The sequence below is a fragment of the Bombina bombina genome, chromosome 1, assembly GCF_027579735.1.
Source record: "Bombina bombina isolate aBomBom1 chromosome 1, aBomBom1.pri, whole genome shotgun sequence".
In the NCBI taxonomy this organism is placed as follows: domain Eukaryota; kingdom Metazoa; phylum Chordata; class Amphibia; order Anura; family Bombinatoridae; genus Bombina; species Bombina bombina.
Window position 1 is genome coordinate 1,564,670,088 of NC_069499.1, and position 25,496 is coordinate 1,564,695,583.

At 38.8% G+C, this 25,496-nt stretch overlaps 1 protein-coding gene across 2 annotated transcripts in view; it reads right to left on the reverse strand.

The window, feature by feature from the left end:
* Nucleotides 1-25,496, reverse strand: part of LOC128656047 (uncharacterized) — a 91,365-nt gene that overhangs the window by 51,160 nt on the left and 14,709 nt on the right. For both annotated transcript variants that reach the window (XM_053709714.1, XM_053709707.1), the window contains exons 2-3: nucleotides 23,264-23,357; nucleotides 14,593-14,910 (exon numbers count right to left, since the gene is read on the reverse strand). In XM_053709714.1, the coding sequence (XP_053565689.1) occupies nucleotides 14,593-14,910; nucleotides 23,264-23,333 (388 nt within the window). In that variant the 5' untranslated portion in view covers nucleotides 23,334-23,357. The remainder of the gene's footprint in view (nucleotides 1-14,592; nucleotides 14,911-23,263; nucleotides 23,358-25,496) is intronic.

Here is a 25,496-nt window from a genome sequence, read left to right on the forward strand (position 1 = left end):
CCGAATGATGACGGCTATCGCAGTTTAAGGTCTGTACCTAATTAACTGTATATCTACGACTCTTTGTATGCATGGCAATTGTTTGTTTGGATCGGGATTTGTACCTCAGAGACGTAAGTCCCACACACCTTTTTTACATACTTTGATTTTTACCTACATACCGTTTTTACCTACTATGGGCAAGATTACAAGTGGAGTGCTATTTAACACTCCCGCTCGCACGCTAACTCCGCTAGAAGTAAGATTTTTGCGCACGTCGGGAAGCGATTGCATTACAAGTTGAAAGTAAAAAGTTTTCGCTCATGCGCTAACCCTATGCAATGTCAATGGAGCAAAAAAAAGTGACACAGTCTGTAATCTGCCAGTGATATGGCTGACCTGACCCTACCCGCCCCAGTACTTTATAAAGTGACCACAGTAGTCTGTGACATGGTACAGCCCCCCCGTACTGTATATAGTGGTACTGTATAGTGACACTGTTTACCCCCCACCCTCCATGCTGTAGTAACAAGGTCTGTGATTTGCTGGTTCCACAAACATACACACACACACACACATACATGCATAAATATACACACAGTCTCATACAGACAAACACACAAACACACATAAACACCAATGGGTAAAACAGAAACACTAACCCCTGTAGTCAGAAACACTAGTGAGGCATCATGTCACACTCACATGATATCAGTGCAGGCAGTGGCAGGTCAACTTTTTTTTATTAAAAAAAAACAAAACATATGCTGGGCCCCTACCCTCAGGGGCCAAGTCGCAGTTGTGTGCTCTGCACCCCCAGTAGTTTTGCCTCTGCTGTAAATACACAGTATAAAACTTTATTAAAATCTAGTCCTAAAGCCCGTGTACACGGGCCATTTTTTGCAGTACAGTGGTCCCACCCCTTGCTCTCTCTCTCCCCCCTCTCTTTTGCTCTCTCTCTCCCCCTCTCTTTTGCTCTCTCTCCCCCTCTCTTTTGCGCTCTCTCTCTCCCCCTCTCTCTCTTTTGCTCTCTCTCTCCCCCTCTCTTTTGCTTTCTCTCTGCTCTCTTTTGCTCTCTCTCCCCCTCTCTTTTGCTTTCTCTTCCCCTCTCTTTTGCTCTCTCTCTCCCCCTCTCTTTTGCTCTCTCTCTCCCCTTTCTTGTGCTCTCTCCCCCTCTCTTTTGCTCTCTCTCACCCTCTATTTTGCTCTCTCTTCCCCTCTCTTTTGCTCTCTCTTCCCCCCTCTCTTTTGCTCTCTCTCCCCTTGTCTTTTGCTCTCTCTCTCTCCCCCTCTCTCTCTTTTGTTCTCTCTCTCCCACCCACTCTTTTGTTCTCTCTCCCCTCTCTTTTGCTCTCTCTTCCCCCCTCACTTTTGCTCTCTCTTCCCCTCTCTTTTGCTCTCTCTCTTCCCCTCTCTTTTGCTCTCTCTCTCTCCCCTCTCTTGTGCTCTCTGTCCCCCTCTCTTTTGCTCTCTCTACCCTCTCTTTTGCTCTCTCTCTTTCCCTCTCTTTTGTTCTCTAACTCCCCCCTCTCTTTTGCGCTCTCTTTCCCCCTATCTTTTGTGCTCTCTCCCCCTCTCTTTTACTCCCTCTCTCCCTCTCTTTTGCTCTCTATCTCCCCTCTCTCTTTTGCTGTCTCTTACCCTCTCTTTTGCTGTCTCTCTCCCTCTCTTTTGCTCTCTCTATCCGGCTCTTTTGCTCTCTCTCTCCTTTCTTTTGCTCTCTCCCCCTCTCTTTTGCTGTCTCTCTCCCTCTCTTTTGCTCTCGCTATCCCCCCTCTTTTGCTCTATCTCTCTCTCTTTCTCCCCTTTCTTTTGCAATCTCTCCCCTTTCTTTTGCTCTCTCTCTCTCCCCCTCTCTTTTGCTCTTGCTCTCTCCCCCCTTTCTTTTGCTCTATCTCTGTCCCCCCCCTCTCTTTAGCGCTCTCTCTCCCTCTCTCTTTTGCGGTCTCTCCCCCTCTCTATTGCTCTCTCTCTTCCCTCTCTTTTGCTCTCTCTTTCTCCCCCTCTCTTTCCCCCCTCTTTTTTGCACTCTCTCTCCCCCTCTCTTTTGCTCTCTCTCTCTCCCCTCTCTTTTGCTCTCTCTCCCCCTCTCTTTTGCTCTCTCTATCCCCCCTCTTTTGATCTCTCTCCCCTTTCTTTTGCTCTCTTCCCCCCTCTCTTTTGCTCTCTCTCTCTCTCTCTCTCTCTCTCTCTTTTGCTCTTTCTATCCCCCCTATTTTGCTCTCTCTATCCTCCCTCTTTTGCTCTCTCTTTCTCTCCCCTTTCTTTTGCTCTCTCTCCCCCTCTCTTTTGCTGTCTCTCTTCTTCTCTTTAGCTTTACCAGGTCAGTCTGTCTAAGGCAAGGTGTGTTTGTCCTCGCACAGTCTCTACTGCGCATGACAGCTTCGGACAAACACACTTGGCCTTTTATATTATTGGATGAATTTTGCATAAATATGCTTTTTCATGTTTTCATCTAGTTAATTGCAAAAGACTGCAATGTCTACATATGTGTACATATGTATTTATGTGTTTATATGTGTATCTATGTCTGTAAATACATATATACAAACATATATATATTCATGTGTACACACATATAAATATTAATTATTAGTATTATTATTATTATTTATTTATAAAGCACCAACAGATTCTGCAGCGCTGTCCATGGGTACAAAGATAAAAGTACAGTACAATCCAATATGAAAGACACTGGGCAAAGTTTAATAAACAAATACAAGGGGAATTGAGGGCCCTATTCCTGTGGGAACTTACACTCTAGATGGGTAGGAGGGTGAGAAATAGGAGGTGGGACTGCAAAGGTGGGAATGATGTTAGTGTGGAGTTAGATGAGGGCAGCTATTAGGCAAGTGGAATTCATTTGTTACTGATTTGGAGATAGGCTTCCCTGAACAAGAAGGTCTTTAGGGAGTGTTTAAAGGAGGGGAGGTTAGGGGAAAGTCTGACAGCTTGAGGAAGTGCGTTCCAGATAGTTGGTGCCGCACGAGAGAAGTCCTGTAGTCTTGCATGGGAGGAGGTGATGGTAAAAGATGCAAGGATTGTTGGATCCTAGGGGGCAGCTGAAGTATATCTGTTGATTAGTGAGGACAGGTGGGGGGGGGGGGGCTGCGTTGGTAAGGGCTTTGTAGGTCAGGGTGAGAATTTTGAATTTAATTCTGGTGTTAATGGGGAGCCAGTGAAGGGACTCGCAGAGAGATGCAGCAGATACAGAGCGTCGGGAGAGGTGGATTAGCCTAGCAGAGGCATTTAGGATGGATTGAAGAGGGGAGAGGCAGGAGAGAGGAAGGCCAGTTAGCAGGTTATTACAGTAGTCAAGTCAGGAAATTACCAGGGCACGGATTAGATGTTTAGTAGTTTCAGCACACAGAAACGGATGAATTTTGGAGATATTGCATAGGTGGTTTGCGACAGGATGAAGAGAGCAATTGGATGTGAAGGACATAATTGGAGTCAAGTGTAACTCCTAGGCACCTGACACGGGGAGGATGGGGAGATAGTGGTGTCCCCAACAGTGAATGAAAATTTAGAAACCGGGGTAGAATTAGAGGGGGGGATTAGAAGGGGCTCAGTCTTAGACATGTTGATTTTTAGGTGGTGAAAGGCCATCCAAGAAGAAATGCCAGATAAGCAGACACTGATGTAAGAAAGGACAGGAGAGAGTGCAGGGGGGGATAGGTAGATCTGAGTAACATCAGCATAGAGTTGATAGTTGAATCCATAGCTACTGATAAGTTTAACCAGTGAGGAAGTATAAATAGAGAAGAGTAGAGGACCCAGAACAGAGCCTTGAGGTACTCTAACAGATAGAGGTAATGGAGAGGAGGAGTCGCCAGCAAAGGAGACAGAAAAGGACCTATTAGAGAGATAAGAGTGGATCCAGGAGAGGGCAGTGTCAGAGAGCCCAAGGGAGCTGAGAGTCCATAGGAGAAGGGGTTGGTCAATGGTGTCAAAGGCAGCAGACAAGTCAAGTAAGATAAGTATAGAGTAGTGGCCGTTGTTTTTAGCAGAAAGAAGATCGTTAGTAACCTTGGTTAAGGCAGTCTCAGTTGAGTGTTGGAGATGGAAGCCAGATTGCTGGGGGTCAAGCAATGAGTTGGAAGACAAGAAGTGGGATAGGCGATCGAAAACTAGTTTTCCCAGGACTTTTGAAGCTAGCGGAAGCAGTGATATGGGGCAGTAGTTTGCAGGAGAATTGGGGTAGAGGAAGGGTTTTTTGAGAATGGTGGTGACCTTTGCATGTTTGAAGGAAGATGGAAATGAACCGGTAGTAAGGGATAGGTTGAATATGTGAGTAAGAGCTGGAGTGAGGGTAGAAGGCAGAGAAGGTATTAGATGTGAAAGGATAAGATCAAGTGGGCAGGTATTGAGGTGTGAGGAAGACAATAGGGAACTCACTTCATTCTCAGTGGTTGGGGGAAAAGGTGGAGGGGGTAACCAGGGGCGGAGATGAGAGGTTGCAGTCTTGTGTTTGGATATTACTTTGGATGGTAAGTGTTTTGTTGAAAAATCCACAGTGTGCAGATATCTACAGGTGCAGGGGCGAGGGGGAGAAATAGGTTTAGCTAGTACATTAAGATTATAGGTGAGCAGATGGTGGTCTGAGATGGGAAATGGGTGATAGGTGACGTCAGTGAGAGAGCAGAGGTAGGAGAATACCAGATCAATAGAGTAACCATCGCGGTGAGTAGGGATAGGGTGGATTGTGAGAGACCAAATGAGTTTGTGAGTGAGAAGCTTAGAGGCAGCAGGGGCAGATGGGTTATCAATGGGGATGTTGAAGTCCCCCAAGATGAGAGCAGGTGTATTTGTAGAGAGAAAGTGAGAAAGCCAGGCAGCAAAGTTGTCAATGATTTGGGAGGTTGGTCCGGGGGGGGGGGGGGGCAGATGCAGATAACTGCCACCCTGAGGGAGAGGGGGGAGAACAGGCAGATGCAGTGGACTTCAAAGGAGGAAAAGTAGAGAGATGGATGAGGATGCAGGTGCTGATAGGAGCAGGAGAGAGAGAGAGTAAGATTCCAACACTGCCACCATGTCTCTCACCTGGCCTAGGTGTGTGGCTAAAGTGGAGACCCCCGTGCGTGAGAGCAGCAATAGAAGTCAGAGGAAGATAACCAGGTTTCAGTAATTTATAGAAGATTGAAAGCTTTAGAAACAAACAGGTCGTGAACAGTTGTAAGTTTGTTACAGACAGAGCCAGCATTCCAAAGAGCACAAGAAAAGAAAGGGGGTAGGCGCTGTTGGTTAATAGAGATCAGATTGTTAGGATTGCGTGACCTAGAGTTTGTATTGTGGGAGACTGAGCGAGAGTGTAAAAGTGTAAAGATTATTGCAGGGCCAGGGTTAGGAGAGATGTCACCAGCAGCAAGCAGTAATAGGAGTGTGAGTGAGAGAAGGTGATAGTGAGACTTGTAGGAGTGGGTATGATTAGAGACAGAATAGTTAGATGGGGAAGTATTTCTATATTTCACCATAGGGGATGAGAGAAGGGAGGGTGAGATATGGATAGTGTGGGAGTTATTGTTGTTATAGGGAAATGCAGTGAGTTTTAGGAGAAGGGCAAGCAGAAATAGTAGAAAAGACACGTAGATAAATACTGTATATATATGTAAGTGTTTGTACATATATATAAATATATACATACATATACATCTTTAGACATGAGTATGTATGTTTCTCAATGTTAAAGCCATTTGCAGCCTTTTTTTTAACACCTGAGACCTCAAATCTTTGAGCCCTTATAACTTTTTTGTGCATTTTTAAGAAAAATATTTTTTATTAGATTATTATTATGAGTGTAACTTAACTTTTCAATGTATTTTTGATTTGTTTTGTGATAATTGTATTTCGCAAACAGTTAAAAGTCAAAGATAAATTCACTGCACTATTATAAAAGGATATTAAATGTAAGATTTCTCCATATAAAGCTAAGGATTTCTTTGCTGGTCGCACAGCATATATAAAGAAAGAACAAAAACAATGGTGCAATATTGTCACAGTCTTAGTTAAAAGTACTGATTGAAATCTACTCACATTCTTCTGAGCTGTGAACCCAACTCTAAGTAAACATAGCCTGTGTCCTAGTTGAATCAAATAGTATCAGCTTCATTAAAAACAAAATAACAAGCAGTTTTGCCAGCAGTGCTGGAACTTCGTACAAGGCCTTTGTGGGACTCATAGGGGTAGATTTATCATATGTCGGACGTCTAGTGAAATGCTTGTGCAATGCCGCCCCCTGCACATTCGCGGCTGCTAGCAGGAGGTGTCAATCATCCCGATCGTATCTGATCGAGATGATTGTATTCCGTCGCCTCAGAGGTGGCGAAAAGTTAAGGTGCACCGGTCTTACGACCGCTGCTTCTTAACTTATAATTCAGATGGACCTGAAACTTTGGGGGTAGATTGCAGCATCCGCTGTTGATAAATCTACCCCATAGCCTGAGAGCAAGGGTTCACTGGGGGATTTTGAAAGTTTTATTTGTATCTCTGAAGCCCTGGGGGCCGTTTTATTAAAGGTCGAATGGCCCTAAATGCCCCTGTTTCTGCGTGAGCCTTCAGGTTTGCCAGAAACAGGAGTTAAGTAGCAGCGGCCTTAAGACCGCTGCTCCTTAACTCGTACGCCTCCTCTGAGGCTGCAGACATCAATCCGCCCGATCTCATCCGATCAGATTTATTGACACCCCCTGCTATGATTGGCCGTGAATCTGCAGGGGATGGCATTGCACAAGCAGTTCACCAGAACTGCTTGTGCGATGTTAAATGCCAACAGCGTATGCATTTAACGATGTCGTGCGGACATGATCACTACAGCGGATCTTGTCCATCTGACTGTTAATAAATCGGCCCCTATGTCTGTGACCAAACTGCCTGCTATTTTGTTTTTAATAAAGCTGATTGAAAAGTATCCAGTGGAGAGAACTTTCAGTTACTATTTGATCCAACTATACAGACTGTATTTACTTAGAGCTGGGTTCACAGCTCAGAAGAACGTGAATAGGTTTCAATCAGTACTGGGACAATATTGCACAATATGTTTTAATAAATATATTCTATATTTATTAAACAATATTGTTTGAGCGCTGTCTATTTTTTCTTTTAAATAGTAGAAGTACTGTTCAGGACCCACAGAGCACTGCTGGTCCCGATCAGAGATTGCCACAGATCCAGTCAGCAGTTCTAGATTCATGATTGGCCCCTAGCAGGGGGTGTCAATCAGCCCGATCGTATAGGATCGGGGGAATTGATGTCCTCAGCCTCAGAGCAGTTGGACCAGTTATGGAGCAGCGGTCTTAAGACCGCTGCTTCATAACTGCTGTTAACAGCGGAAACAGGGGCATCAAGCTCAGCCCCATGGCCTTTTTGTCACAAAAGCCTTGGTTGGTAGAAAAACACAGATGTAGACATATATTTGTTTATATTAAAGGGACATTAAACCCCAAAATTTTCTTTCATTACTCAGAGAGATAATACAATTTTAAACAGCATTCCAATTTACTTCTATTATCTAATTTGCTTCACTCTTTAGATATCCTTTGTTAAAGAAATAGCAATGCACACGGGTGAGCCAATCACAGGAGGCATCTATGTGCAGCCACCAATCAGAAGCTACTGAGCCTATCTAGATATGCTTTTCAGGAAAGAATATCAAGAGAATGAAGCAAATTAGATAATAGAAGTAAATTAGAAAGTTGTTTAAAATGGTGTTCTCTATCTGAATCATGAAAGAGAAAAATTGGGTTTAACAAGACATTTCTTTATTATTTCTTTCATAGGATTTTTATTTTAAGCATTTGTTTATGTAACTTAAAGGGACACTGTACCCAATTTTTTTCTTTTGTAATTCAGAAAGAGCATGCAATTTTAAGCAACTTTCTAATTTACTCCTATTATCAATTTTTCTTCATTCTCTTGCTATCATTATTTGAAAAAGAAGGCATCTAAGCTTTTTTTTGGTTTCAGTACTCTGGACAGCACTTTTTTATTGGTGGATGAATATATCCACCAATCAGCAAGGACAACCCAGGTTGTTCACCAAAAATGGGCCGGCATCTAAACTTACATTCTTGCATTTCAAATAAAGATACCAAGAGAATGAAGAAAATTTGATAATAGGAGTAAATTAGAAAGTTGCTTAAAATTTCATGCTCAATCTGAATCACGAAAGAAATTTTCTGGGTACAGTGTCCCTTTAAGGGGTCCTGTGTGTGCCTAGAGACATACAAGAGACAACATTTTTAATTGGACTAAAAATAAAATGATGCATTATTCATATACAAGTCATTTTTCTGCACTGCATTGTGGCTATATTTTGCAGTTTGCTAACAAAGGTGCTCGCCAGCAAAGTCAAATTCAAGTGTGTTTGCTCTCTATTTGAAAGGCATTCCAAGCCAATATGGCTGCCCAAATATTGCAGCCGTGTATATTTTCCTACAGCGTTTCATGCAGCAGCAGGTGAACTGCATAAAGACTTGACCTCTTGATTTTGAATAGAGGCTTGAATTCTTCAAGTGGATTTTGGCATTTGAATAAAAGCCATATTATTGTGTAGACTTGAAGTTCAATAAAGCCTTTGCTCATTTACAAAAAGTTAAATTAGAGGGAAAAAAAAAATGTGAACAAATACATTTATTTCCTAATAAACTGAAAACCAGTATTCTTGCTTTTATATCCTTAGGGGCCGAATTATCAAGCTCCGAATGGAGCTTAATGCCCTGTTTCTGAGCGAGCTTTCAGGCTCGTCGGAAACAGCAGTTATGAAGCAGCGGTCTTAAGACCGCTGCTCCATAACTGGTCCGCTGACTCTGTGGCTGCGATCTTCAATCCGCCCGATCCGATCTTCAATCCGCCCCCTGCAGGGGGAATCTGCAAGGGGCGGCATTGCACAAGCAGTTCTGGTGAACTGCTTGTGCAATGCTGAATGCGGACAGCGTATACTGTCGGCATTAAGCGATGTCTGTCGGACATGATACGCTACAGCGTATCATGTCGGACAGACATTGATAAATTGGCCCCTTACAGTGAATGAGATCTGCAAAGTTTTAATGGATTTTTTCTTTATGAATTCCACAATCAACATTGCAGATCTGATATTTCTCACAGCACAAGATCATTTTCCATCACAAATTTTAAAAAAATCAAAATTCTAGAGCAGTATGTGCATTCATATATGTATATATAATAGATAGATGATAGATAGATAGATAGATAGATAGATAAAGAGATAGATGATAGATATGTTTCTTTATATAAAAATATTGGGTAGATTACAAGTGGTGTGCTAGAGTTAGCGCAAGTCGCAATAAGCAATATCGTGACCACGCTTACTTGCATGCATATTACAATTTGAAAGTAAACGTGTTCACTCGAGCACAAACTAAATGTGCGCTCATCAGGTTAGCATGACTGAAGACCTCACGTAAAGCGTTAAAAATAAATGTGCACCAAACACAACATAAATACATTAAAATAAACTGTTGCACAGATAAATACACTTTGGAGCCCTTTCCACACAAATACCTTAAAACATGAAAAATTATTTTTATTCTATTTTAATATTTTTAAATGTGTTTTACTGTGTATGTACTGTAAATATTTTACATTCCAATGTTCTTCAAATAGCAGAAAATGTTCTTTGCATTTTTTAAATGGACACGAACCCCAATCTTTTTCTTTTTCTTATTTTTTTTATGATTCAAATAGAGCATGTGATTATAAACAACTTTCCTATTTACTTCTTTTATCCAATTTGCTTCATTCTCTTGGTATTCTTTTTTATTTAAGGAGCAGCTATGCACTACTGGGAGTTATCTGAATACCTCTAGTCAACCAATGAAAAGAGGCATTGTGCAGCCACCATTCAGCAACTAGCTCCCAGTAATGCATTGCTGCTCCTGAGCCTACCTAGATATGCTTTTTAACTAAGGATACAAACTGCTAGATTACGAGTCTTGCGTTAGCCTTAAAAAGCAGCGTTGAGAGGTCCCAACGCTGCTTTTTAACGCCCGCTGGTATTACGAGTCTGGCAGGTACAGGTGTACCGCTCACTTTTTTTCCGCGACTCGAGCTTACCGCAAATCCCCTTACGTCAATTGCGTATCCTATCTTTTTAATGGGATTTTCCTAACACCGGAGAACTTGGAGAAAGTGAGCGGTAGACCCTCTCCTGTCAAGACTCCTACTGCATTTAAAAGTTTTATGTTTTATGGGCTAACGCTGTAACATAAAACTCTTAACTAAAGTGCTAAAAAGTACACTAACACCCATAAACTACCTATTAACCCCTAAACCGAGCCCCCCCCCCCACATCGCAAACACTTAAATACATTTTTTAACCCCTAATCTGCCGACCGGACATTGCCGCCAATATAATAAATATATTAACCCCTAAACCGCCGCACTGCCACCTCGCAAACACTAGTTAAATTTTATTAACATCGGCCTCACCAACCTACATTTATTAACCACTAATCTGCCGCCCCCAACGTCGCCGCTACTATATTAAATTTATTACCCCCTAAACCTAAGTCTAACCCTAAGTCTAACCCCCCCCCAACTTAAATATAATTTAAATAAAACGAAATAAAATTACTACAATTAAATAAATTATTCCTATTTAAAACTAAATACTTACCTGTAAAATAAACCCTTCGATAGCTACAATATAACTAATAGTTACATTTGTATCTATCTTAGGGTTTATATTTATTTTACAGGCAAGTTTGTATTTATTTTAACTAGGTACAATAGTTATTAAATAGTTATTAACTATATAATAACTACCTAGTTAAAATAAAGACAAATATACCTGTAAAATAAATCCTAACCTAAATTACAATTACACCTAACACTACACTATCATTACTTTGGGGCAATGCCCCGCAAAAAGCCCTTTTAAGGGCTATTTGTAATTTAGTATAGGGTAGGGATTTTTATTATTTTGGGGGGCTTTTTTATTTTATTAGGGGGATTAGATTAGGTGTAATTAGTTTAAAATTCTTGTAATAATTTTTTTATTTTCTGTAATTTAGTGTTTGTTTTTGTACTTTAATTTAATTGTATTTAATTGTAGTTAGTTTAGGTAATTAATTTAAGGATAGTGTAGTGTTAGGTGTAATTGTAACTTAGGTTAGGATTTATTTTACAGGTATATTTGTCTTTATTTTAGCTAGGTAGTTATTAAATAGTTAATAACTATTTAATAACTATTGTACCTAGTTAGAATAAATACAAAGTTGCCTGTAAAATAAAAATAAACCCTAAGATGGCTACTGTGTAATGTAATTATTAGTTATATTGTAGCTATTTTAGGGTTTATTTTATAGGTAAGTATTTAGTTTTAAATAGGATTAATTTATTTAATTGTAGTAATTTTATTTTGATTATTTTAAATAATATTTAAATTAGGGGGGGTGTTAGACTTAGGTTTAGATTTAGGCTTAGGGGTTAATAACTTTATTATAGTGGCGGCGATAATGGGGGAGGCAGATTAGGGGTTAAAAATTGTAGGTAGGTTGCGGCGACATTGGGGGCGGCAGATTAGGGGTTAATAAATAGTATGTAGGTGTCGGTGAGGTTGGGGGCAGCAGATTAGGGGTTCATAGGAATAATGTAGGTGGCGGCGGTGTCCGGAGCGGCAGATTAGGGGTTAATCAATATAATGTAGGTGGCGGTGATGTCGGTGCGGCAGATTAGGGGTTAATAAGTGTAAGATTAGGGGTGTTTAGACTCAGGGTTCATGTTAGGGTGTAGACATAAATGTTCTTTCCCCATATGAATCAATGGGGCTGCGTTAGGAGCTGAACGCTGCTTTTTGGCAGGTGTTAGGTTTTTTTCAGCCGGCTCAGCCCCATTGATTCCTATGGGGAAATCGTGCACGAGCACGTTTAGCCTGCTCATCGCTACCGTAAGCAGCGCTGGTATTGAGGTGAGATGTGGAGCTAAATTTTGCTCTCCGCTCACATTTTAGAGGCTAACGCCAGGTTGAAAAAACCCTGTAATACCAGCGTTGTTTGTAGGTGAGCGGTGAGCTGAAACTGAGCGTTAGCACCGCACCCCTGTTACCGCAAAACTCGTAATCTCGGTGATAGTGAATTGAACTATTTAGATAATAGAAGCAAAAAAAAAGTTGTTTTAAATAACATGTTCTGTCTGAATCATGAGAGAAAAATGTTGTGTTTCATTCCTATATATACTGTAATCTGTATATATCTATAACTTTATATATTCATATATTTATATATATATATATAGTAATGAAAAAGCAAGAAGACTGCTGCCAGACAAAGCAGATCTGTATATATCTATAACTGTTCATCTGTAATCTGTATATGTATATAACTGTTCATCTGTAATCTGTATATATCTATAACTGTTCATCTGTAATCTGTATATATATATAACTGTTCATCTGTAATCTGTATATGTATATAACTGTTCATCTATAATCTGTATATATCTATAACTGTTCATCTGTAATCTGTATATATATATAACTGTTCATCTGTAATCTGTATATATCTATAACTGTTCATCTGTAATCTGTATATATCTATAACTGTTCATCTGTAATCTGTATATGTATATAACTGTTCATCTGTAATCTGTATATATCTATAACTGTTCATCTGTAATCTGTATATATATATATATAACTGTTCATCTGTAATCTGTATATATCTATAACTGTTCATCTGTAATCTGTATATATCTATAACTGTTCATCTGTAATCTGTATATGTCTATAACTGTTCATCTGTAATCTGTATATATCTATAACTGTTCATCTGTAATCTGTATATATCTATAACTGTTCATCTGTAATCTGTATATATATATAACTGTTCATCTGTAATCTGTATATATCTATAACTGTTCATCTGTAATCTGTATATATCTATAACTGTTCATCTGTAATCTGTATATATATATAACTGTTCATCTGTAATCTGTATATATCTATAACTGTTCATCTGTAATCTGTATATATATATAACTGTTCATCTGTAATCTGTATATATATATAACTGTTCATCTGTAATCTGTATATATCTATAACTGTTCATCTGTAATCTGTATATGTATATATATATATGTACAGTCTATATATATATATTAATGAAAAAGAAAGAAGATTGCTGCCAGAAAAAGTGGATGCCTAGAATGTTCAATTTACTCAACCGCAGTCAAGGGATAACACAGGCTGGAACACCTGACATGTTTCGCGCTGGCGTACTTGCGCTTCATCAGAGGTACCTGAAAAAGCACAGGTACGCCAGCGCAAAACATGTCAGGTGTTCCAGCCTGTGTTATCCCTTGACTGCGGTTGAGTAAATTGAACATTCTAGGTATCCGCTTTGTCTGGCAGCAATCTTCTTTCTTTTTCATTACTTGATTATCCACGGCTTGAGTGAGCCGATTATACTGCTTCCACCAACAGGCGATTGTGCAGATTTCTACTTTATTAGCCTGGCTTTCCACTTACCGCATCTCCGGACCCACTACAGACAGCACCAATTGCAATACACCCATGACCATGTTTGGATCCAATCCTGGTCAGTCCTGGAAGAGGGAATTACAGTGCATCGTATATATGTTTGATGGAGTGACTACTCTGAGTAGATTAATGGGGGCCCATTTATCAAGCTCTGGATGGAGCTTGAGGGCCCGTGTCTCTAAAGACCGCTGCTCCATAACCTGTCCGCTTGCTCTGAGCAGGCGGACAGACATTGCCGCAATTCAACCCGATCGAGTACAATCACCCCCCTGTTGGCGGCCGATTGGCCGTGAATCTACAGGGGGTGGTGTTGCACCAGCAGCTCACAAGAGCTGATGGTGCAATGCTGAATACGGAGAGCGTATTGCTCTCCGCATTTAGCGAGGTCTGTTGAACCTGATCTGCACTGTCGGATCAGGTCTGACAGACCTTTGTTAAATAGGCCCCATATTGCTATTTTGGGCTTTACCCAGAGCACTCTTAGTAGATTTATGATGTTACTTCGGACTTTACCCAGAGCTGATTTGGTAATCCTAGGATTACCCGGGTAATGCTAGGATAACCCAATTTCGGACTTTACCTGCAACATATACATAGAAATAATGTATATATTTAAAAATAAAAAGAACATTTTCTTCTATGTGAAGAGCATTGGACTGTTAAATAATAATAACTACCTTTTGATTTAATACTGTAGGTCTAATGTGATTTTGCGTTAGCTCGTGAGTGGTAAGTGTTAGTTTTTTTTTTCATAACGTGCTCCATTGAAGTTTATGGGGTGAATGCGTTAGCGTGGTCGCAATACCCAAAGTCCTGAAGTGAGATCGCATCGGGTTTAGCACGCATGCAAAATTTTTACTTTCAACTTGTAATAAGCTCGCTAAACCATGCTCGTTAAAAGTTTACTGTTTGTGCATGATCGAAAGTGCTAAACAGTGCGCCACTTGTAATCTGGCCCATTGTGTATATATAAATATGTATGAAAGTGATAAAGGTAAGAAGAGTTTTGCTGCAGTACTTGCTTAGTAACCTTTGTGATTATGCAAGAAAAAAAAATGCTCAAAAGTTGCATTTCGCTATGTGATAGAAAAACTAGCAATGAGCATTCCTTTATAACTTACCATTCGCGGTTAGTGTCACTTCCTTTAAGAAATAATCGGTTCTTAATTCGACACACAAGCTGTAGCGCACCAAATTCATTTCTTCCACTTTATTGATGGTGAACGCTACATAGGAAGTGTTCACATGAAGGGTATACTTTCCAAATTCATCACTCTTGTCTCCAAATGTATCAGTAGAAAGAAGCACATTGTCACCATTATTTGCCGTGTTTTGCACTCGGAATTCCACAAAGTTTGTAACGGTGCAGTTCATAATCAGAGTCACTTTTTGTCCAGTAGTTACGTTTACTGTGGAGTTTTTTTTAGCAGACAAAAAAACTAGGTAGAAAACAAAGAAAAAGAGGTTTGAAAAATGATGATTTAGCAATACAAAGGATGTTTGCCAGCCAGATGTAAAATTAGTTGTCATGGGTCTAGCTTGTATATTTTATAATACATCAACATATGACACAGTGCTTTGACATCAGGTAAAATAACTACATCATAGCATAACATTTGCAAAATACAGGTTTAAACTCTAAGGGCCGGATTACAAGTGGAGCGCTAAATATCGCTTGCATTCAAGTGATATTAGCGCTCCTCATTGTAATACTAGCACAAGATAATGTGCGCTGGTATCACAAGTTAATCGCAATGCGAACGTGAGCTTGCATTCGCATTGCGCTCATGAGAGCGTGCTTCCATAGACTTCTATGAGAGCCTCGTTCTGATGCCGTTGCGGATGTCATCAGGACTTCAGCGCCAGCGAAGGGGGTAAATCGCGCAGTGATGGCAGCAAATATAAATATATATGTATATGCTGATATACATATATATTTCTGTGATAATATGTATATATAGACATAAATATATATGTATATAAACATATACATTAACTGGGAACACACAGTTCCCATTGACTGCAATGTAAAGGCACTTTTTCCCACCAACTTTACCCACAAAATACTGCCTAGGCTAGTACAGTAAATTTATAAAAATAAATAAAGAGGCTGCCATCTTTATTTTTTTAATAAACTACACTAGACACTATTTTGGGGCCATGTGGGGCATATTTATAAATCTGACCAGAGATCTGGGCCTCTAGTTATTAAGGTCTGGCGGACCTGATACGACACTGTGGATCAGGTCCGCCAGACTTCGCTGAACATGACGAGCAATACGCTTGCCGTATTCAGCATTGCGCCAGCAGCTCACAAGAGCTGCTGGCGCAACGCTGCCCCCTGCATACTCGCGGCCAATGGGCCGCCAGCAGGGGGGTGTCAATCAACCCGATCGTACTTGATCGGGTTGATTTCTGGCGATGTCTGTCTGCCTGCTCTGAGCAGGCGGACAGGTTTTGGAGCACCGGTCTTTGTGACCGCTGCTTCATAACTGCTGAGAAACACGGGGCATCAAGCTCCAATCGGTGCTTGATAAATATGCCCCACGATCTCTGGTTAATTTTATAAGCGCTAATTGCTACTGCAAGGTCACAGTAGCAATAACCAGCCACTTGTAATGGGTGATTAATTATTGCGCTCCAGCAAACGGGTTTGCCTGTTTGCGGGAGCACAATAATTTAACGCTCCACTTGTAATCTAGTCCTTAGTCCAAGTTGCTGGTGTAAAAGTTGAGCCACAAAGGGTTCTATGTACAAATGAGTAGATTCTACTTTTGGGTCCTTGCAGGGATGTTTTCCCAGTTTGAGCCTGATTTTCATGGTGTAAGAAGAAATAATAATCTGATGTCTTACCCTCTACACCATAGACAAAATAAATGATCTTCCTGGAGTCATTCTGAAGTAATCAATGACTCCAGTCATCAGAAGCTATCCTGAAGTTTGCCCACAGGCCAAAATATTCAAATGAGATAACTCTAGAGTCATTCACTGGCTGTTCATGCTTGTGACGTAATCAGTAAGGTAATCACCCAGACGTTTCTACCTTAGCTGATGACTTTACAAGCCTGATGATGTTCAAATGACTTCTAAAGTAGTTTGATGATCATCAAATGACTCCAGGTTGGTCTCTAAAGTAATCCTGCTTGTCTTGGACACTGCCTCTGAGGCTGCGGACAAACAATTTTGAACACATTAGTTTGGGGTCATTGACAGACCCTGTTTGCGAGAGCTCCACAAAGGGGGGGCGGATACTTTTTTTTATACATGGGGCACATTGTGTGAAATAATTTGAATGGTGAAAAAAGTTATTGGCTTCTGTTCTTTACAATGTTCATGATTCTTCATTCTGTTTCACAAGTGCAGAAACATTTCTTCAGGTGTTAAATGTAATCCTACCACTATTTTAATTCTCTGGTCAGCAACTTGCCAAATATACATTCTTCATTACTTTAATATAACATATTTCAGGATTTAATATATTTTATATATCTATAGTTATATGTAGCTTTTATATTTAAAATATTAGAGCCAACATAATTCTTAAATATTAATATGATGATATTGCTAATGTGTATTTTAAACTAATTGTAAAGGGCATCTGGCTTTTTAGAAGAGGAAGCCAAAACTTTGAGTCCATTACAGCGCATGACAAGCTTAAAAGGACATGATACCAAAATGTTAAAACATTTGAAAGTGATGCAGCATAGCTGTAAAAAGCTGACTAGAAAATATCACATGAACATCTCTATGAGAAAAGGAAGATATATTACCTCAAAATAATCAACCAATCAGAATGCTAGTCCCGGGACTTGCAAGGGAGTGTGCATCTTTCATGTTATTTTCCTATTTAATTTAAAAGAGTTTACTATGAAATCTCACCATCTGTCTAAGGGCTAGATTACGAGTGAAGCTCAGATTAACACTTCTGCTCGAGCGTTAATTGTGCTAGAAGTAAACTTTTTGTGCTCATCAGGGTGCGCTCATATTATGAGTTGAAAGTAAAATGTTTTTGCTCTTGCGGTAACTCAACTAGTTAAAAAAAAGTTAGAATATTGCGTGCACGTTTATGCATTCCCTATAGAAGTCAATCAAGTAAAAAAATGGAAAGTGGAAAAACATCCCACTCTTGTGCAAACCAGATTGCATATTCTCATTCGCGCTAACCCGACATGAAAATATGAATATTTCACATTCTAATGTTTTTCTCATAGCAGAATACGTTCTATTTATTCATAAATACATTATTTTATATATATCTGATGGTATATTGTTGCAATATATATCTATACCTATATATATATATATATATATATATATATATATATATATATATATATATATATATATACACACACACAGATATATAGGAATATCTATCTAAAATACTTAGTATGATTCTGCTATGTGCATTGGAATGTGAAATAAGCTTTTACATGTTTTCATCTACTTAACGGCAAAGGGCTCCAATGCATATATATATATATATATATATATATATATATATATATATATACAAAATAAACAGATAGAGTCCAGCACTTATTGGATTGCTTTAACCTGGCTGTGTGCTCGTTACAATGGGCTATCAGCAAAAACCCAAACAGATACAGTCCATATGTAGAAAGTAACAGCACCACTGCATCAATTTTCTTAAAGGTGAATTATTTCTTTATTGGAGATATCACAACAATAAAACAGCGACGTTTCGGACCTACATGGTCCTTAATCATGCATAGTTAAAACACAGTAAAACACACATTTAAAAAGGGTGGTATGACCAATCAGATTTCAGCTCACATTCTTAATTGAATTAACCCATGCCTATCCAGGCAAGATAATATACATATTACTTTTTCTATTAGTGGCCTCTAGTGGTACCATATTGAATAACACCCTATCAAAATTTATAAAAACAAATACAGATCGTAGTCCCTATTCAGACCATAAGGATACAATGTATTCAATTTCTTGATCCACCAAACTTCTTTTTGTTTTAGTTTAAGTTCTCTGTTACCCCCTCTTCTGTGTGTGGGGATATGGTCGATTACTTGGAAGCGCAGCTGACTAACAGTGTGTCCCATTTGGGTGAAATGTGCAGATACTGGCAGAGACATATCTTTAGATTTAATTGATGCCTTATGCTGACTAAACCTATCCCTGGCGGCTTGGGTGGTCTCTCCGATATAACAGAGGCCACATGGACATTTGAGTAGATAGATTACATAATTGGTTTGACAAGTGTATAGACCATTGATGGTATACTGTTTACGTTTGTCATTTTGGGCCAAATATTTACCTCTAATAACTGAATTACATAGTGCACAGTGCAGACAAGGATAACATCCTTTATTGGGAGTAGTCAAATAGTTAATTTCAGATTGTTTAGTTGTCCCCACATCTGCTCTGACTAGATTATCCCTTAGATTTCTCACCCGTCTATAGGATGGCATTGGTGGTAATTTGAAAGACTCAACCTCAAAGACTCCAATGAGCCCCCCCATATGCCAAAAATATCGTCTATATACATCCTATAACACCAGTTTTTTATACCTTGCCCAAGGTTCACAAAAATATGTCATCCCCACCAGGGCGGCCCATTGTGGCATGCACAGAGTCAAACCAATTATGTAATCTATCTACTCAAATGTCCATGTGGCCTCTGTTATATCGGAGAGACCACCCAAGCCGCCAGGGATAGGTTTAGTCAGCATAAGGCATCAATTAAATCTAAAGATATGTCTCTGCCAGTATCTGCACATTTCACCCAAATGGGACACACTGTTAGTCAGCTGCGCTTCCAAGTAATCGACCATATCCCCACACACAGAAGAGGGGGTAACAGAGAACTTAAACTAAAACAAAAAGAAGTTTGGTGGATCAAGAAATTGAATACATTGTATCCTTATGGTCTGAATAGGGACTACGATCTGTATTTGTTTTTATAAATTTTGATAGGGTGTTATTCAATATGGTACCACTAGAGGCCACTAATAGAAAAAGTAATATGTATATTATCTTGCCTGGATAGGCATGGGTTAATTCAATTAAGAATGTGAGCTGAAATCTGATTGGTCATACCACCCTTTTTAAATGTGTGTTTTACTGTGTTTTAACTATGCATGATTAAGGACCATGTAGGTCCGAAACATCGCTGTTTTATTGTTGTGATATCTCCAATAAAGAAATAATTCACCTTTAAGAAAATTGATGCAGTGGTGCTGTTACTTTCTACATATGGACTATATATATATATATATATATATATATATATGTATTTATGTGTTATATGTGTATGTATGTCTGTAAATACATATATACACATATAAATGCATATGTACACATATATAGACATATATATATATATATATATATACACATACATATGCATTTTTAGAGATGTATATGTATGTATCCCAATTTTAAATTACTTTGCTTGCCTTTTTTTCTAACACCCGAGACCTCATATCTTTGAGCCTTTATAACGTTTGCGTGCAATATTTTTGTAATAATTTTTATTATTGCTATTATGAGTGTGACTGTGCTTTGTAATGTATTTTTGATGTGTTTTGTGCAACTTCTATGTTTCAAAAAGCAGTTAAATGGACACTAAATACAAAAAAATATATGATTCAGATAGAGCATGTAATTTTAAGAAACTTTCTAATTTACTCCTATTATTAATTTTTCTTCGTTCTCTTGTTATCTTTATTTAAAAAGCAGGAATGTAAAGCTAAAAAGCCGGCCCATTTTTGGTTCAGAACCTGTGTTACGCTTGCTTATTGGTTGGCTGAATGTAGTCACCAATAAGCAAACACTATTCAAGGCTCGTAGGGGACTCGTAGGGGTCGATCCGATAAAAATCGTCGCCCGCAAAAGCCGGCGACGCCAATATTTGCGCGGGTTTGGTATCACATATACGGCGTAACCTAGAAGTTACGCGCGTATATTTCTGCCGTCGCCCGTAGTTTTTTGGGCTATAGGCAGGTATACCAAACCAGCTCAGTTTGGTATCCAATATGCAGTGTAAGGACTTACGTTGCGAAAATGGAGAAAACTTACTCCATTTTCACCTCGCCACAAAAAGCAGCCGTAAGAAGCCTTACGCTGACTATTGGAGCCCCGTAACTCCCTAAACTGGCTGCTAAAATAAACCTAACACCTAACGCATGCGCAATGTCTATCTCCCTGTCAACCGCGATCTTCTAAAATAAACCTAACACCTAACGCATCCGCAATGTCTATCTACCTGTCAACCGCGATCCCCCCCCCCCCCGAAATCCCTAATAAAGTTATTAACCCCTAAACCGCCGCTCCCGGACCCCGCCGCCATCTACATAAACTAACCCCCTACTGTGAGCCCCTAAAACCGCCGCCATCTACCTTATCTATCCCCTAATTAGAACCCCTTACACTGCTGTCATCTACCTTATCTATCCCCTAATCTGACCCCTTACACCGCCGCCACCTATATAAAAATTATTAACCCCTAATCTAATCCCCCTATACCGCCGCCAGCTATATTAATATTATTAACCCCTAATGTAAGCCCCTTACACCGCCGCCATCTCTATTAAAATGATTAACCCCTAATTTAATCTACCTACCCCGCCGCCAGCTATATTATCTATATTAACCCTAAGTATATTATAGTTAATATAGGTATTACATTATATATATTAACGATCAGCCAATAGAATGCAAGCTCAATCTGATTGGCTGATTGGATCAGCCAATCGGATTGAACTTGAATCTGATTGGCTAATTCAATCAGCCAATCAGATTTTTCTAACTTAATTCCGATTGGCTGATAGAATCCTATTAGCCAATCGGAATTCGGCGGACGCCATCTTGGATGACGTCATTTAAAGGTACCTCATTCGTAGTTCAGTAGTCGTCCGGGATGGATGCTCCGCGGCGGCGGAGCGAAGAAAGAAGATTGAAGATGCCGCCGGAAGAATGAAGACTTTGCTGCCGCTTGGAGGAAGACGTCGCCGGAGGAAGAATTCTTCTTTGCCGCTTGGAGGAAGACATCGCCCGGATCGGATCAGGAGTTCGGCCCGGTGTGGTGAAGACAAGGTAGGGAGATCTTCAGGGGGGTAGTGTTAGGCTTTTTTAAGGGGGGTTTGGGTGGTTTTAGAATAGGGGTATGTGGGTGGTGGGTTGTAATGGGGGGGGTATTGTATTTGTATGCAAAAGAGCTGAATTTTTTGGGGCATGCCCCACAAAAGGCCCTTTTAAGGGCTGGTAAGGTAAAGAGCTTTGAAATTTGTTTAATTTAGAATAGGGCAGGGAATTTTTTTTATTTTGGGGGTTTATTATTTTATTAGGGGGCTTAGAATAGGTGTAATTAGCTTAAAAATCTTGTAATCTTTTTTTTATTTTTTGTAATTTAGTGTTTGTTTGTTTTTGTAATTTAGTTTAGTTAATTTAATTGTATTTTTAGATAGATGTTTGTAGTTTATTTAATTTATTGATAGTGTAGGTGTATTTGTAACTTAGGTTAGGATTTATTTTACAGGTAATTGGGTAATTATTTTAACTAGGTAGATATTAAATAGTTAATAACTATTTAATAGCTATTATACCTAGTTTAAATAATTAACTATTTCCCTGTAAAATAAATATTAACCCTAACATAGCTACAATGTAATTATTAATTATATTGTAGCTATCTTAGGGTTTATTTTATAGGTAAGTATTTAGATTTAAATAGGAATATTTTAGTTTATAAATGAATTAGATTAATTTAATATAAATTTAGTTAGGGGTGTTAGGGTTAGATAGAGTTAATATAGTTAATATAAATACTATAGTAACTATATTAACTATATTAACGCTAATATAATTAGGGTTAATATAGTTAATATATATAATGTAATACCTATATTAACTATAATATACTTAGGGTTAATATAGATAATATAGCTGGCGGCGGGGTAGGTAGATTAAATTAGGGGTTAATCATTTTAATAGAGATGGCGGCGGTGTAAGGGGCTTACATTAGGGGTTAATAATTTTAATATAGATGGCGGCGGTGTTAGGGGCTCACTTTAGGGGGTTATAGATATAATATAGCTGGCGGCGGGGTACGGGAGCGACGGTTTAGGGGTTAATAACTTTATTAGGTTGCGGCGGGGTACGGGAGCGGCGGTTTAGGGGTTAATAGCTTTTTTATTGTTAGGATAGTGAGGGGGGATAGCGGATAGAGGGTTAGACGTGTCGGGCTATGTTAGGGAGGCGTGTTAGACGTGTCGGGCTATGTTTAGTAGGCGTGTTAGACAGTGCGGTGATTTAGACTTTAGTCAGGTTTTGTAGGCGCCGGCAGTTTCTAACGTGGCGCAAGTCACTGGCGACTCCAAAAATCTGTACTTAAGCAGATTTCTGGACATCGCTGGTTTGTGAGACTTGCGCCACTTTAGCAAGTGACGGCGCCGCATATTGGATAGCTCGAGTTGCGAGCTGAAACTGCGGGCGACGTGGGTTCCCTCGCTTGCGCCGCAAACTGCGATCTATATCGGATCGCGCCCCTAAACTTTAACCAGAGCTCTGAAGTCGTGGTAATCATTCTAGCGTAAATCACAATTGTGCACAAGTGATCGTGTTTACTTTCAACTCGTAATATCAGTGGTAAGCCCGACGAATACAAACACTTTATCGTTCGCGCTCAAATGCTTGCACTAAATATCTACTTATTGAAATATATATTGTTTGTCTAGTTTGACAAAATGTAAACTTGCATTGTTTTGGTTTAGTGAGAACATAAAATACCATGTAAAATGAAGTAAAACATACTTGTACTTCCACTTGCTCCAGGGAAGAGAACTATAGACAGCAATATGCACTTGATAGACAGAGAATCCATGATAATGAGCTGATCATATTAGTTCTGCAAACAAGAAATCAATGTAAATTCTCCTGAAATGTCAGACTATTGCACAATTGTTTTAAATGTATTAAAACTATTTGTCACAAAGCAAAGGGGTAAGAAAATATTCTGCTGACAAGCACTGAAAGGAAAAGCATGTAGACATACGTTCACATTAAAGGGACACTGAACCCAATTGTTTTCTTTCGTGATTCAGAGAGAGCATGCAATTTTAAAGCAACTTTCTAATTTACTCCTATTATCAAATGTTCTTCATTCACTTGGTATCTTTATTTGAAATGCAAGAATGTAAGTTTAGATACCGGCTCATTTTTGGTGAACAACCTGGGTTGTTCTTGCTGTTTGGTGGATAAGTTTACCCACAAATATACAAGTGCTGTCATGTGTACTGAACCAAAAAATAGCTTAGATGACTTCTTTTTCAAACAAAGATACCAAAAGAACAAAGAAAAAGTGATAATAGGAGTAAATTAAAAAGTTGCTTAAAATTGCATGTTCTATCTGAATCACAAAAGAAAACATTTGGCTTCAGTGTTCCTTTAACAGCTAGAGGGAGCCAGAGCATTGTAATATTTAGAAAAAGAGCCTTTAAAGGGATATTAAACCCAATTTGTTTTCTAACATGATTCAGATAGAGCATTCAATTTTAAGGGTTATAAATCTTGTCAATCATCCATATAAATAAAGCATAGCATGTCAAAGCTTAATATATAATATATTGCGTTAACCTACTTTGTTATAAAACAAAGCTTCTAAATCTATTAAAAACATAATTTTTATTCTTCCAAACTGTTCAAACGACCACCTATAAAAGTAAGCTGAACATGGGGAATCTTCTTCATCATGCTACATCCAATAGCGCTGCAGTAGGAATACCCTAATTTTAATATTCATTAATATATTTGTTGAAAATAACACACGCACTACATAGCGCATGCGCACCAAATTAAAAAGTTCCTGTCCAACATATTTAATATTGTCATTGCTCGTTGTTCTAGAGGAAATGTTAGCTAGTCTAGGGGAAAAATACTGCACGCAACATAATGCTCATTTGACTAGGGGTGAATACCATACTCTTAAATGCAATATCTTCAGCAACTTCATCCACTCCGTACATTACTTCTGATGCCTGGAGCGGCACACCCACCGCCTGCGACGTCACAAACCTCTGCTTCTGCTGCTTTGGTAATGACGTGCCTCAAGGCAGAGGAGAGATGGGATCCCCATGCACATGCGTGAGACTTAGAAGAGGAGACTCCGCGCATGCTGGGCCCCATATTGGTTCTACCTAGGTCGACTATCGTTATAGGGCTTGAATAATAATTAAAAAGTAGGTTTGACAGCAATAAGATTTTTATTAACAAAATACATGCAAACACTAAGAAATAGTTAATAGATGTAAATTACAAGGTATAATGTTATTTTATAAAGATTGTAAATATTGGTAAAAAAAAATTGAGTTTACTATCCCTTTAAGAAACTTTATAATTTATTCCTACTATCAATTTTTCTTCATTCTCTTGGTATCTTTATTTGAATGTAAGCTTAGGAGCCAGACTATATTAGGTTCAGCACCTGGGTAGCACTTGCTGATTGGTGGCTACATAAATATATGTATATATATATATATATATATATATATATATATATATATATATATATATATATATATATATATATATATAATTAATTAATTAGTTAATTAAAAACAATCTTATTTACCAGATTAATATTTAATATCTAAAGTAGGCTCACCCAAATTACAGTCCTCATCCACAGACCTGGCAAGAGTATTTGTATTATATTTTGTAAATTTGAGTGAGTACTATATGCAGCTAAATTAAATTCATTACTAGTAAGTGATTATTATTATTTTTTAACTAAAATTAGACTATAATCTATTGAGTATAATGTAATGTGACCACTGGCTCATCTCATCATTAGAGATTGACCATCCATATGAAATAGAAACTAGGTTGATGATTCACTTAAAAAGGGAGAAATGAGTGGATGAAATTAATATTAAACAAACTAATTTAAAAGAGAAAACCAAGAAAAATAGGGTTGTGGCCCTATAGGAGGCGCTATATATAGAACCCACATTTTTAGATGGATATGTGGACTCTCATAAACCAAAAA